This window comes from Microdochium trichocladiopsis (genome assembly GCF_020744255.1).
Source record: "Microdochium trichocladiopsis strain MPI-CAGE-CH-0230 chromosome Unknown B0I36scaffold_9, whole genome shotgun sequence".
Lineage (NCBI taxonomy): Eukaryota > Fungi > Ascomycota > Sordariomycetes > Xylariales > Microdochiaceae > Microdochium > Microdochium trichocladiopsis.
The window spans coordinates 1034640-1048192 of NW_025763552.1; the positions used below are offsets into that span (position 1 = coordinate 1034640).

The 13553-nt window shown below is 58.6% G+C and overlaps 5 protein-coding genes across 5 annotated transcripts; 1 reads left to right on the forward strand and 4 right to left on the reverse strand.

The window, feature by feature from the left end:
- Positions 1 to 372: 372 nt before the first annotated feature.
- B0I36DRAFT_352890 (Cupredoxin) lies at positions 373 to 3050 on the forward strand (the record flags this gene model as incomplete). Its single annotated transcript, XM_046157162.1, has 3 exons — positions 373 to 1918; positions 2079 to 2415; positions 2681 to 3050. 3 exons carry the CDS (start codon positions 373 to 375, stop codon positions 3048 to 3050), a joined length of 2253 nt encoding a protein of 750 aa, XP_046008225.1.
- Positions 3051 to 3389: 339 nt separating this feature from the next.
- On the reverse strand, positions 3390 to 4330 carry B0I36DRAFT_434335 (uncharacterized protein). Its single transcript, XM_046162701.1, has 2 exons — positions 3692 to 4330; positions 3390 to 3633 (listed from the first exon to the last, which is right to left on the reverse strand). Exon 1 carries the CDS (start codon positions 4242 to 4244, stop codon positions 3720 to 3722), a length of 525 nt encoding a protein of 174 aa, XP_046008226.1. The 5' UTR covers positions 4245 to 4330; the 3' UTR covers positions 3390 to 3633; positions 3692 to 3719.
- Positions 4331 to 5248: 918 nt separating this feature from the next.
- On the reverse strand, positions 5249 to 6357 carry B0I36DRAFT_331851 (uncharacterized protein). The gene has a single exon (XM_046155033.1). The coding sequence runs from the start codon at positions 6206 to 6208 to the stop codon at positions 5351 to 5353; it is 858 nt and encodes a 285-aa protein (XP_046008227.1). The 5' UTR covers positions 6209 to 6357; the 3' UTR covers positions 5249 to 5350.
- Positions 6358 to 7543: 1186 nt separating this feature from the next.
- On the reverse strand, positions 7544 to 10048 carry B0I36DRAFT_387191 (major facilitator superfamily domain-containing protein). Its single transcript, XM_046161147.1, has 5 exons — positions 9540 to 10048; positions 9102 to 9477; positions 8946 to 9049; positions 8098 to 8883; positions 7544 to 7975 (listed from the first exon to the last, which is right to left on the reverse strand). Exons 1-5 carry the CDS (start codon positions 9663 to 9665, stop codon positions 7673 to 7675), a joined length of 1695 nt encoding a protein of 564 aa, XP_046008228.1. The 5' UTR covers positions 9666 to 10048; the 3' UTR covers positions 7544 to 7672.
- A 1480-nt stretch (positions 10049 to 11528) lies between these two features.
- Positions 11529 to 13372, reverse strand: B0I36DRAFT_416181 (uncharacterized protein; the record flags this gene model as incomplete). The annotated part of the gene is made up of 3 exons (XM_046162068.1): positions 11529 to 12984; positions 13082 to 13196; positions 13284 to 13372. 3 exons carry the CDS (start codon positions 13370 to 13372, stop codon positions 11986 to 11988), a joined length of 1203 nt encoding a protein of 400 aa, XP_046008229.1. The 3' UTR covers positions 11529 to 11985.
- Positions 13373 to 13553: the final 181 nt, after the last annotated feature.

Below are 13553 nucleotides of genomic sequence, written 5' to 3' on the forward strand. Positions count from 1 at the left end.
CAGACGTCAAGTCTCGATCGAGAACCACAAAGACACAGCGTAGAAGAGCCTCCGGCCGCCTCTTCCACCGCTCGAAGCTCTCTGTCACGGTCTCGCTGGACTCGATCACCGCAGCACACGGGCAGGCAGGGATGACTTGCTACCCCAGCCCCTGATCCGGAGCTTTCTCATACTCTTGTGTCGTCCCACACCCTCTCGGCCTGCCATCCGGCACCCGGTGGACCCGAGGCGGCCAGCAGCGCTCATCTCCACCGTCGTCACACTGTCGTGCGTTCTCTGACCCGGTGGGCCGACCTCCCTTCCTCACGACACGCACACACATACACGCAGACGTCCACACTCTGCAGCCACCATCACACACTCACCTCGACCATGGTGGCGCCCTCGCTCACCCGGCTGCTCACCTTGGGTGGAAGCGCACTCTCTCTCCTCTCATGGACTTCACAGGCCGCCACGGTTCGCTATGACTTTGACATTGGGTGGGTGACGGCGGACCCGACGGGCGAGTTCCCGCGCCAGACGATTGGCATCAACGGCGCCTGGCCGATCCCGCCCATCCGCGCGGCCGTGGGCGACCGCGTCGTCATCCACGTCAAGAACAGCCTCGGCAACGAGACAACGTCGCTGCACTTCCACGGCCTCTTCATGAACGGCACCACCCACATGGATGGGCCCGTGGGCGTCTCGCAGTGCCCCATCGCCCCGGGCGGCACCTTGACCTACGACTTCCACGTCACCCAGCCGGGCACGTACTGGTACCACTCGCATAGCAGAGGCCAGTACCCGGACGGTCTGCGGGGCCCCTTTATCGTGACGGATCCGGACATCCCCTTTGCGTACGACGACGAGGTCGTCCTCACCTTGTCGGACTGGTACCACGAGCAGATGGCGACGACGTTGATCCCGCGGTTCATGAGCAAGAAGAACCCGACGGGCGCGGAGCCGGTGCCGGACGCGGCGCTCATGAACGACGCCGCGTCGGGCGAGGTCGGCGTGCGCGTCGAGCCCGGCAAGACGTACCTCGTGCGCATGGTCAACATGGGCGCCTTTGCGTCGCAGTACGTCTGGATCGAGGGCCACGAGGTCGAGATTGTCGAGCTCGACGGCGTCTACACGGAGCCCGCGCGCGCGGAGATGCTGTACCTGTCGGCGGGCCAGCGGTGCAGTTTCCTGCTCAGGACGAGAAAGGGCGACGTCGGGGAGAACTTTGCCATCGTGGGCAGCATGGACACGACCCTCTTCGACGCGATGCCCGCATCCCTCAACCCAAACGTCACGGGCCACCTCGTCTACTCGCCCGCCCATCCGCTCCCTGCCGCCTCGCCTGTCTCGTCCTTCACGCCCATCGACGACTTCACGCTGACGCCCTACGACCGCATGCCGCTGCTCCCACCGCCCACGAGGCCGGAGCACGACATTGAGCTCGTCGTCAAGATGGACAATCTTCGCGACGGCAGGAACTACGCCTTCTTCAACAACATCACGTACACGCCGCCCAAGGTGCCGACGCTGTACACGGCCCTGTCCGCGCCGGAGGACCTGGTCCGTGACCGCAGGATCTACGGAGGGTACACCAACACTTTCGTCCTCGAAGGCCCCCGTGGTGAGCCGTCTCAGAAGTCGGCTCGGCATGGTCGTGATGTCGCGGCAGCGGCAGCGGCAGGCGGTGACACAGTACAGATTGTACTGCGCAACGAGGACGATGGCCGGCATCCGTTTCACCTGCACGGGCACACGTTCCAGGTATTGTACCGGAGCAGTGGCGAAGAGGAAGACGATGAGGACGAAGGTGAGGCCCAGACGGGACGGGCCAAGGCGTGGAAGGAGAGCGAGTTCCCGGCGATCCCCGTGCGGAGGGACACGGTCGTTGTCTGGGGGAACGGCGAGGTCGTGTTGCGGTTCCGCGCGGATAACCCTGGTATGTTTCTTGGTTCTTGCGTTCGCCCTTTTGGGGCAGCAGATGGACAATGTCTGTCTGTTCGTTGCCAGCCTCGTTTCTCGTTTCTCTGTCGGCTTGAACCCGTATTTTGTCATCATCATCTTTAAGTACTTGGATAGGGTTACTGACAACACAACAGGCGTCTGGCTTTTCCACTGCCACATCGAGTGGCACGTCGACTCGGGCCTGATCGCAACGCTCGTCGAATCGCCCCTCGAGATCAGGCGGCAGCTGGGTTCCCTCGACGTTTCTTCCTCCTCCCCTTCTTCTCTCCTGGCCCACACCAGCTCATCCCTGGACGGTGAATCAGCAGAGGACACCCTCCAGAGCACCACCACCAGCAGCAAGATCCCGCAAGACCATCTTGACGCTTGCGCCGCCAGCGGCATGCTCGCGCGGGGCAACGCGGCCGGCAACGTCGACGACTTTTTGAACCTGGACGGAGAGGCGAGGCAGCCAGGCCCGCTGCCAGATGGGTGAGTGAATTTTTCCTTCTCGCATTTGATTCGCCCCACCCCCCCCTTGTGTACGATCTAGACCTCGTGTCCGTTGTGCCGGCCTGCTCTATTCGGTGCAGGGTCAAAGGATCTGTCCCGCCCTGCCTTTTTTTTTTCTTTTTTTTTTTTTGGCTTCTTTCCTTGTAGAAGCTTGAAGGCTTGTACTGCCACGTCCTACATCGACGATCCCGTGAAGTAGTGATGAAGCACATCTCACTAACCGAACATCCGTATCCATAAACAGATTCACCCCCAAGGGCTACGTCGCGCTCCTCATCTCCACGCTCTCCGGAATAATCGGCCTCGTCACAATCACCTGGTACGGCCTTGCGCCCGTCGACGGCGGTCGTGGTGGCGACGACGAGAGCCGCGCCGGCACGCGCCGCCGCCGAGGTCCGCCATCATCGCACCGCGGGGGCGGCGGCGGGGATAACGGCGATGCGGTTGTCGGCCGGGCTTCCGAGGACTCGGTGGACAGTGTGGACACTGTTGGTGACGACGATGAGGGTGTGCTTGCCGATAGTGAAGGAGGAGGTGGTGGCGAGCAGCAGCCTCTGCTGGCTCGAAGCGCGGGTGACGATGGCCATGGACTAGGTGTTAGGAGGGTTCGGTAGACTGCCGAGCAGAAAATGCGCTTGAATGAGCCAGGAGTGGTCTGACGCGATATTTCATACAGATGGCAGGGCGATGCGGCCATACAAAGGAATTTGAATACAATGCTGTCCGATAATGCAGACGTGGTGTAATAACGGGGCCCAACAATGGTCCAATACTGAGAAATGCTTGTCGGCATCCTTGCGTTAACGTTCGAGGACACTCAGACATAAGAGGCGAGGTAATTAGAGTAAATATATGGGATCAGTGCTGGTGAAGGCAAAATAATCTTGTGCACGCGGACAGACACGAGTTTACAAAGCGGGCAGGACGATGAGCTGAGCAACGCAGGATTGGTTCTAAAACTTTTGAATTGGGATGAAAAGATATAAAATGGTCGAGCTCCAGATCAGATTCAGCCTGGTAGCGGTGCCTAGTCATAATAAGTGTGATATGCTGACTCTCCCGGGCTGAGCACATAGGTGTCTGGGACCCTGAAAATGCCTTTTGATGAATTCCAGCTACATGAATCCTCCCCCGGGAGACCTGGAGTTGACAAAGAAGAAGAATGACAAGAATGAGAAAAGTTCAACAAAGGCAAGCCTATATAAACTTGTTAACAGTGAAAATCGGCAAATTTCAGTCTCCAAAGAACACTCACTATTTACAGCGTCTTCTCTCGAAAAGAATCAAGCCTCGAACTCGACACTACGCTTCCGCGGCGCTCCGTTGCCGCCATCGCAGCAGCCCTCGCGGCTGCCGGTGCTGCAGTACCAGTGCCAGTTGCTGTCGATATAGTTGATGGTGCCGTAGTCGTCCCAGAAGCCGCCGAGCTGATTGGTGTGCTTGTACTGGAGCTGGTCACAGTGGCCGCCCGCGATGATGGCCACGGCCTTGAGGCCCCGGTCCTTGGCCTGGGACCAGGCCTGGTCGCGGTTGTCGCCCTTGCCGACCTGGCAGTAGGGCGACTCGTACTTGGAGCCGCGGATCGACGTCGTGTAGTCGACGTTGGCGGTGCAGAGCCAGAGCGCGTTGGCGGCGCTGCTGAGGCTGAGGAGGGGGAGCGCGAGAGACTTGATGGCGACCATGGTTGTTGTAGGTTGGTTGCTAGGTTGGAAGGGTTTCTTCGAGTAGAATTGTGAGGCTGTATAAGAGGGAGATGGGAGATATCTGGTGATGCTGGTGATGCTGGTGATGAGAGACCGGTTTCTCATTTGACGTAGGAAATCACATAGGCTTTATAGGCCAGCGCTCGTGAGGATATGCCCGGCTTTGATCATGGCCCCTTGACCGCCGCGACCCGCCGCCTCCTGTGTTCATCACGAGATGAAAGCTCGCTACTCCCCAAAACCCGTGCAAAAAGACTATCCATCGCACCATCGTGACAAGCTACTAGCCATCTGTGCACGGAACTCGCCCTGGACGGAGAAGTCGGGCCGGGCATGTGGTGCCATGCAGCGCAATAGAGTCCCCATCTGGGCCAATGAAATGAGGGCATGTTTCCCAGCAATAGACTGACGCCTGAAGTAAGCTCGAGCCAGTCTCTAGCGGCGAACAAGAATAGCCTGGGTTCCACGAAGAGCAACGAGCCAGGCAGCCCGACTGCCCCATTCGGTAATGGATAGAAGGTGCTGACGACAGCCAAGTGGGTACCTGAGTCCGTTCACATGGCCGCTGTTCTGACCTCGGCTGGCGTTACTAATGTATTGTATGCTGGGTCCTTAGTAACCAGAAAAGCTTAGACATGGGTTCCTCGAGCGGCAGTACCCGCTGTTCAGGGTCCTGTAAAGCCGATACGAAGTCTCTCAGCGGAGAGGCGATGGGGATTCTAGAAACCCCATGGGCTTGGCTCTAAAGATAGCTAAGGCTCAAGACCACCCCACTTGTAGCCCTGTAGGCGATGATTAAGCAACAGGTCCAATGACTCGGGCAACGCAAATTTGGGTGCCTGAAATAAACGGAGTCTGCTGCGCACAGGGCACTTGGAGACGAAGCTGGCCGAGGGCGCATTCGCGTTTGGCGTGTATAAGATCCAAAGCTCCTGGCGGGAGCCAGTAAATCAGCGATCAGGGTATCCGCATGAGTTTTTCTTGCAGCGCATGAGAAGTCTGCGTGACACTATATGAGACCGAAGAAATGCCCCCAATTCACAAGACACGTCATAGCATTCATACGTGAACATTGATCACAAGAGTCGATGCGCTGAAAGCAACTGGGCCGGAAAAGCAACTTGTCAAATAAATGCATCGAATTTTGATTTCCAGACTTTTGTGTGTCACCCGACCAAAACGCCATGCTCCTGCTTCTGCTTCAAACTCGCTTATTTGACCTCTGCCCACTTCCCCAGGGTTTCAAACAGCCTGCCATACACGCGGTCGTTCCCCGTGATGACCTGCTCCCACTCCTCCTTGGGCAGCGTCCTGCTGGCCATGAACAACCACCCGCCGAGACACAAGTCGGCATAGGTCGCCCGGTCGCCCAGGATGAACGGCCCCTGGTCCCTCCTCTTGAAGATGCGCGCCATGTCGTTCAGCATGGCCCAGAAGCCGTTCAGCAGGCCCTGCCTCACCTCCCCGTGCACACCGATCTGCTCCCACGACTGCAACCCGGCACGGTCGAGGAACACTTTTTTCGCGGCCTCGTTCTCGAGGGGCAGGAAGTAGCCCATCAGGCCGACGTGTGTGGTGAAGGCGAGGTCGACCTCGCGGTTGAAGCGCGAATAGTCGTCATACTCGGGCTCCTCGTTGCGCTCGGAGAGCGGAGGCATCCAGGGGGCCAGCTCCTGGCCGTAGGTGTAGCCGATCTCGGACACGTCCTGGGGGAAGAGGTTGCCGGCGCCGGAGGTGGGGTATTGCTTCTGCAGGTAGACGGCGATCTCGAACGAGTCGCCAATCTTTGAGCCCGTGGCGTGGTCGATGAGGACGGGCAGCGTGGGGTACTCGGCGCCCGAGGCGTGCTTGCGACAGGGGGCCACGCCGAGGGATGTGCGTGTCTTGGGGATGTCGGGGAGAGAGACCCAGTGGGTTTTGTAGGGGGCGGCCTTGAAGTTGAGGGCGAGGCGGGCCTTCCAGGGGTTGACGGAGCAGCAGGTCTCTGCGACGGGGGCGCGCATGGCGATGTCGTAGTAGTCCATCATGGTGGTTGCTGTGGTCGTAGTAGTAGTTGTGCCTGTGCTCATTTGTTGGTGGTTGTGGGTGATTGGCTGGCCGAGTTGTCTGGGGGGTATATGGGAAAAGACTTGGCTGCCTTTGCTGTCGTTGCTGTGGTTGGTTGTGATGAGATGTTGAGATTGTTGTCGGCGGTTGCGTGCTTCCAGCCAAGAGAGTTTATAGCTACTGCTTGCTGGCCAGTGACGACACAGCCGGGCCACACCACCCCGCTGTCTTTTCCCACCGCCCAGCCACGCCAGGATGAATCGCTATGAATCATAGCTTGGCAGGCTAGTCGGGTTCCACTCCCGCGCAGATCTGGCCCACTCGGAATCCTCGATGGCCACACTGGACCTGCACCTCATCTCGTCCCATCGTGTCGCGTCGAGATCTGGCCCGTACATCCCGACTCGCTGATTCGCCAGAGCCGTCCAGGGGGTTCAGCGTCGTGGTACCTGACTACCTGCTTGTGCCAGATGGGGTCACGGGAGCAGCCGACGAGGTGCGAGCGAAACCACAATGATGCCTGCGCCGTCATGCGCGAAATGCTCCGCGCGTCAAGGCGCAGGCCACTGCCTCACCGCCCATTCGCACACCACAGGCCTTCTGGTAACACTTGGCCCGGGCAAAGTGTGTGCCATCAAGGTACAGCAAGAATGCGCGAAATCGATGGTGAGCGTGCATCAAACAACAACTTTCCATTCGGAGCCGTGCCCAGGCTAGAGGCGGCTTCGGGGAAAACCCCAACAAACCCACTTCTTGGACTCACTGAACTTGCAGTTAGATCGCTGGAGATGGCAAGATGAGACTCAGTGTGGATCTTGTACTACCCGACATGTGAATCATCATTCATGGCCTCGTTCTGAAGACCCTGCAGAGGGCCTGGTTACTTGAGAAACGGACACGCCAGTGCACCACAGCCTCTACGGCAGCGACGAGCGAGGGGTAAATCAATGTCAGCGTCCCACGTATGCGGCTCGCAGCCTACCAATAAGCCCGGCCAACTCAAGCTCACAGCCGTATCGACAAAGTATCATGACAGATACACACGTTGTCGTCACCTTGTTCCCGCTCCTGATCGTAGCCAATCGATACAGGATTCCACCACTGCCAGATCTCCCGCTGGGCACGCATCCGCCTGTTGGACCGTCGCCTCACGCCACGACCGTGATCGCCGACAAATATCGAGGTTCTGTCCATGTTGGTCGTGGGCAAATTTTAATTCATAGAGATATCCGCTCCAAAAAAAAGACTGGACCAACGACGCATCACTCGGACTTGATTTCTTATGTACTGCGAGGCTCTTATTTGCCTCACGATTATCCACGCGTCTATTTTGAGCCATAAATGATTGGATAAATACCACCGAGAATTTCCATTAGGCACTCAACTGCATCATCTTCTGCGACATTCCCCATTCCCATGATTAGTAGATGCACCATGCTAGTACTTTCCGTCTCGCAATCTCGGGCGGACCTTGCAGCACATGCCCTTTATTGCCCGCCAACCCGGGCAGCATACTCCTCAAAGTCCTCAGCGTCCGAGTCCCGACCTTTGGTCTCGGGCACGCAGAAGAAAGTGACAATCGCACCGAGCAGCTGGCAGGCGAAGAAGATCCACAGGACGCCACTGAGACCGATGGAGCCGGGGTACTTGACGTGATCGGACTGGGACCAGTAATTAAAGCCAATGCCCGACAAGATGGCGCCGAGCTTGCCGACAGCTGCGCAGAATCCGTGCGCGACACCGCGGACCCGGGAGGGAAAGACCTCTCCGGGGATGATAAAGGTAGTTGCCTAAGTGCCTTATGTTAGTGATGCGACCAAAAGAAATCAGGAAGACTGAAGATGTCGAAAACCACCCATCACCACAGGCACCCGAGATGGACAACGAAGCCATGATAACATGAATTGCTCACATTAGGACCTCCATTGAGGAATAATTGGGTAATCACGAGCAATGCGAAGCGTGCGCCGGAAGACAACCAGGGGGCGCCGGCCAGAATACCGAAAGTCAGCGCGGTGATCAAGAAACCCTGGATCTGGATCCACTTGCGGCCGAGGATCTCGATGAAGGCAATGGTGAGGAAGTAACCGGGCACGTAGCCGGCGACGGCAATGATCAAGTTGCCCTCGGCGTTGTGGAGGAGGTACTCGTACGGGGTCTTGCCGGTGGCGTAGCCAATCTCGGCGAGAATGACGGACTGGTTCAGGTTGACGCCGTAGAACGCGACGTCGACCAGGAACCAAGAGGCCGCGCAGCCAAACAGCGTCAGGGCGTGGCGCGGCTTCTTGAAATATTCGATGAACGCGTACATCTGGGCCTTCTTGTTCTCCTGGGCGGCGGCGGCGGCAAGGGCGGCCTCGGCGACGGAGGCGCGGCGGTTGCCAGCGTCCAGAACAGTCCCGCTCTGCGGCGTGACGCCAGCCTCGGTGGCGTTGTCAATCTTCTTCTCGCCGTTGCTGCGCCCGACCTCCAGAGAGCTCCCAGAGGAGGTGTTGACGGCCGACAGCTCGCAGCTCTGGAGGAACTTGTTGGACTCGGGCATGGTGAGGCGGAAGTAGAGCAGCGCAATGCAAGGGATCAGCGCCAGCCCGATCTGCAGGCGCCAGATGGTGTCGATCTGACTGAAGGCGCCGCTGGTCAGGGGTTTCTGGAAGATGGCCAGCAAGATGCAAGTCACGACCGAGGCGGCGAGGGTGCCCTGATAATACGGAGCTGTCAGCACATTCCTTTCGCGCAGGAGGCCTTGCAAATCAAGCTTACCCAGCCCTGGTTGCTAAAAATCCAGCCCAACATGCGGCCACGGTTCTTGATGGTCGATCGCTCAGCCACGATGGCCGCCGACATAGGATAGTCACCACCAATGCCTGGAGATGTCAGTTGAGGCACAAGAAGACTGAAAAAAAGGGCAGAGCTTACCAATTCCCAGCAACAGACGAAAACCGAAAAGCCACCACATCTTGGACACACCATCCGTAAGGCCTGGCGAATTGTGCACTGGCAGGGCGATAATCATAATTATCCCGACGATCGCAATGATAAGCTCTTTCCCATACACGAATTTACGGCCGAAAGCATCCCCGAGGAAGCCAAAGGAGATCTGGCCGATGACATTTCCGATGTTGGCGGCTGCATTGACCGCGCCACGCAAGAGGAAGGGGATGGCGGGGGCCGAGGCGACAGTAATGGAGTCGACTGGAGTGTTTCCGCTGAAGAACTCGTAGGCCCAGATCGGCGAGGCGAGGTTGACAATGAAGAGATCGTACGCATCGAGCATAAAGCCCACACCACAGATCTGCACACAAGCGAGCTCATGTTAGCTTGGAACCCCAGCGAACCAGCAAAGAAACCCCATACCGCGTATAATTTGAAGTCGGCAACCGTAAAGGCTTTCTGCGGGTGCAGCTTGTAGTATTCTTCGAGCGAGATGAGCTTGCCATCCTCGCCGCGGCGGGTGTAGGCGTGCTCCTCCCAGACGGGCATCTTGGAGAATATGCTCGGCCCAGCGAACTTGTACCGAGGCAACAGGGCTTGGTGAAGAAGGCGATGTAGATCGAGAATGCCTCTGAAACTGCACAGCCAAGCTTCCAAGGTATGGGCACCGTACGCTAATTATTCGGAATGGCTCTGCGCTGCACGACCGACCAAGAGACGATTTTGGCAGCACGCAGGCCAAGCTTTATCGCCAAGGCGGCACCCCAATGCTTGGCTTAAGGCGTGGCGCGCGCAGACCCTGTCGCCTCGCCCGTCCCCGGGCTCTGCTCGTCGTCATTACGCGTGGTCATCACCCAAGCCCCGGCTGAGCCTACCGTGCGATGGGTGGGAGGACCGAGGAATTGGAGGTTTGGCTAGGAAATCGAGCTATGTCAGGGACGAATCAGGGGCCCAGGGACCAACACGTGCGGCCAGCCCAGCATTTAAGTAGTTCACGGGTGGGCCAGCCATTGACGCCGTGGGCCGAACTCTATTGCTCCACCACCACTCTTCTGCCACCACGGAACTCGGTCGCCAGGGCCCTGGGCCGCACACTGGAGCTCTGCTGGTTACTCTTAAGGACTCGTGATTGGTGCGCAGTAATCAATCCTGGTCCGGACGGACGTTGTCAGCACATTCATTCCTGCGAATTGGCTCCAGTAACACCGCGGAGCCGACCAGGCGGATCCTGCTGGCTGGGCTCAGGGTCCTGCCGCGCTCTCATCATGCGGGCCGCCATCATTATGCGGCCTCCGATACCCGTCTGTGAGGCCCATCTTCTCGTTCCAGGCCATCCAAGCTTTGCTTCCGGGAAGCCCCCGTGGTGCCCATGGGGCCTCCTGATTGGCCCCTTCCCCTTCGATGCTCGGTCAAGAGCTGACGACTTCATTGTCGTTTCCAAATCTTGCGGCTGACCTGGTGGCGCACATTGGAGGGTCTCCTCGGAGCCTACGAGCCGTGCAAAGACGCCGAGCCTATCAAGCCAGGACCAAGACCTCGCGCCCAACCCGCTAGCCCAAATTCCCGAGAACCAAGCATTCGCCGAGCCTTCTGTGCCAAGGCGGCCGATGCATAAAAATAAGCTTGGCTTCGGATGGCGGTCTTGGCTGACGTCCTTGAACTTGATCTCGTGATGGCTGCTGTGTCGTTGGTCGTGACTGTAATGGCCTCGGGGCAAGATCACCCCAACAGGCCTAGATCATGAATCACACCGGCACAGCAGTCGTACCTAGGAACCCTCTCTTGCCTCACAGCGCTGACGAACGTACCCTCGGCGGATGGGCTAGGCGGAATACCCCCGACGTTGCCCTGTTGACTCGATCTTTCTGCACACCGACGGCAGCCAGAATTCCGGGAATAACACACGGACATCGCGTCACAGGGGTGGTGCTTGTACCATTGCTTTCCCTTGTCCTAGCACAAGCAGCCAGGCAAGGGGTCCTTTCGCCTCATTCTCTCCCGCAGCCTCGGTTGATCCGCGCTGAGGCCACGGCTAGAAACCCCATGCCGAATTGCAGTCCTCCAAGTCAGACCCACACGGTCGACCGGAACTCGGCGGGTCTGACGACGTCAAAAATAATCTCTACGCAGTCCCCTCGGGCCCCGGCGGAATGGCGATAGACTGCAAGGGTATTGAGCAGATTCCAGGTCCCTAGCTCCCCAAACGTCGCGGCTACGGGACCAGCCCGCACGCGCGTCAAAACTACCGGAGCATGAAGAGCGCACCGAGGACACGTGATTAAGAACACCCAGCCGCCCTTGCTTCCTAATCAAGACACCGAGAGACTAATGTCAAATCGCTGCCAGTCACCCGGGCGGCTGCACTTTCGCAGAAGCTGCACTAGCCGCGCCGACGAGCCGCGACATTGCTCGCCATTTCCTGTCCCACAGGCATCTTAGAGAAAGGGTCTCTCGAATCGTGGGCATATAGATGCATGAAAGGACCGACCCGGCGGAAGCAGCCGGTCAACCTAACCTCGGGCCGGATGCTGGTGCCTCAATGAGTGTGGTCCCCCTCATCGATATCAATACCACAGCCGAGGCCCCACAAGTTGGAGTGGGAGATTTGAGCAGAAGAAGGTCTCTTGTGAATGCAGCTTTCAGGGAGCCAGTTTGCGCGGTGCGCACCGTTCGTGGTTCCGACCAAGGAGGCGCACCAGAACCAACCTGTCTCCACCCGCAATATATAACTATGTTCATCTAGGGACTATGTTCGACGACAATCCTGACGCAGTCAACTTTGACGCTCCTCCGACTATACAAAGGAAAAGAATGGTACCCTGTGAGGTGTACTCACGGCCAAGGCGGCTTCTATCAAAAAACCGTCCCTTCATAGGGGACAAGCTTGCGCGGCCTGGTTCTTGCCGTTCTGCCACTTGTCCAGGACATCCGAGTGCTGAATAACGGGGGCCTGGGTATAGTAATCATCCCACGCTTCAAGCCAGGCCTTCATGGCCTGACTCTCGTCGCCGCCAAACTTGCCCTGGGCCAGTGCCTCGTCCACGGTGGCACCGATCGAGGGCTCCAACCACTGGAGGCCCGACTTGCCGGTCACCATCTCGGATTTCACGTCGGCGCCGCCCTTGGCCGTCCAGTATTGCTGTAGCGGGGTGGTCCCAGGGTTGCCGGGGGCGCCGTTCAACATCGCGCTGGCGAGCGACGACATGCGGTAGTCGAGCACGACGTCGAAGCCACTGACGGCCGTCTTGGACCACAGGACAAACTTGTCTCTGAGAGCCGGGTTGTTGGCCAGCGGCCTGCCGTCCTGCATCTGGGCCGAGATCTCGTTGTGGATGCGCTGCCGGTGGTCGGTGGCCCACCTGTCGACGACCTGGTCGTAGTCGGTGCAGCCCGTACACAGGTTGGCGATGTTGTAGTTGTAGTTGAACAGGTGCCTGGGCGCGTTCCTGGAGCGGTCCGCCTCGACAAAGGGCCCGGCGGCGCCCCTCCGCTGTCCGACGCCGTTGGTCACACCCGGGCCCCCGATCGTGGCGTCCGTGACTCCCGGATTACGCGCCTCCCACTCGGCCGTCATGATGTTGCCTGCGGCGGGCTTCCTCCAGATGACCGCCAGAGCCCTGTTGTCCAGCGCTGCCCCCTCGATTGCGTTGGTGATCCAGTTCGCCTTTTCCATCGGAGTCATGTCCCTGTCGAAGCCGCCCCAGTCCCCCTCAAAGATCGTGCCCTGAGGCTGGTTCCAGTTGGCAGGAAAGTACTTGACGAGGGCTTCGTTGATTGAGCGGTCCCCAACTCGAACATCGTTAGGCCACTGGATTCTGCCGTCCCGGCCCTCATCGCGGATGTGGTGTAAGAACTCGATGAGGTTGCACTGCAGGTCATAGTCAGCTAGTGACAACTCCATGTATCGCAGAGACGCGAAGGCTCTCTTCTGGTGGTGTCAGCCTGTTTTGAGGGACTTATCGTACACGGCCCCGCTGGCCTCGCAAGCCGGTACGGGTTCCTTGGCAGCCAGTGGCAATCCTGCGGTCGGCCGCGTTTGTAAAAATCTCCTCCGCCATGTAGTCAGCGAAGAAGATGGAACTACATCGGTTACACAATATTAGTGAGCTAGAGGCCAATTTGGAGGAGGCGCGAGCCACCGGCTAAGGCCATGTTTCTTGTACGTACCGCTCAGCACTGCCGCGGGGCCCAAAAGCATGGGCCGCAGGCGCGAGCAGTGACGCTGTGGTGAACAGCGCAAAGACCGTGGCCTTCATCGTGAGGACTGCCGAGCCAGCGAGCTAGCATGCGTGTCTGGATGATTTAGAACCCCATCATCTGCCCACCTACATGCCGGAGCTGCCATGCATTTATGTACTACCATGTCTTGCATTGCTTGCTGGCAACAGGATCGGTGAGAAGTGGTCGTGCCACACGGCTCGACCTGGACTTAATGTT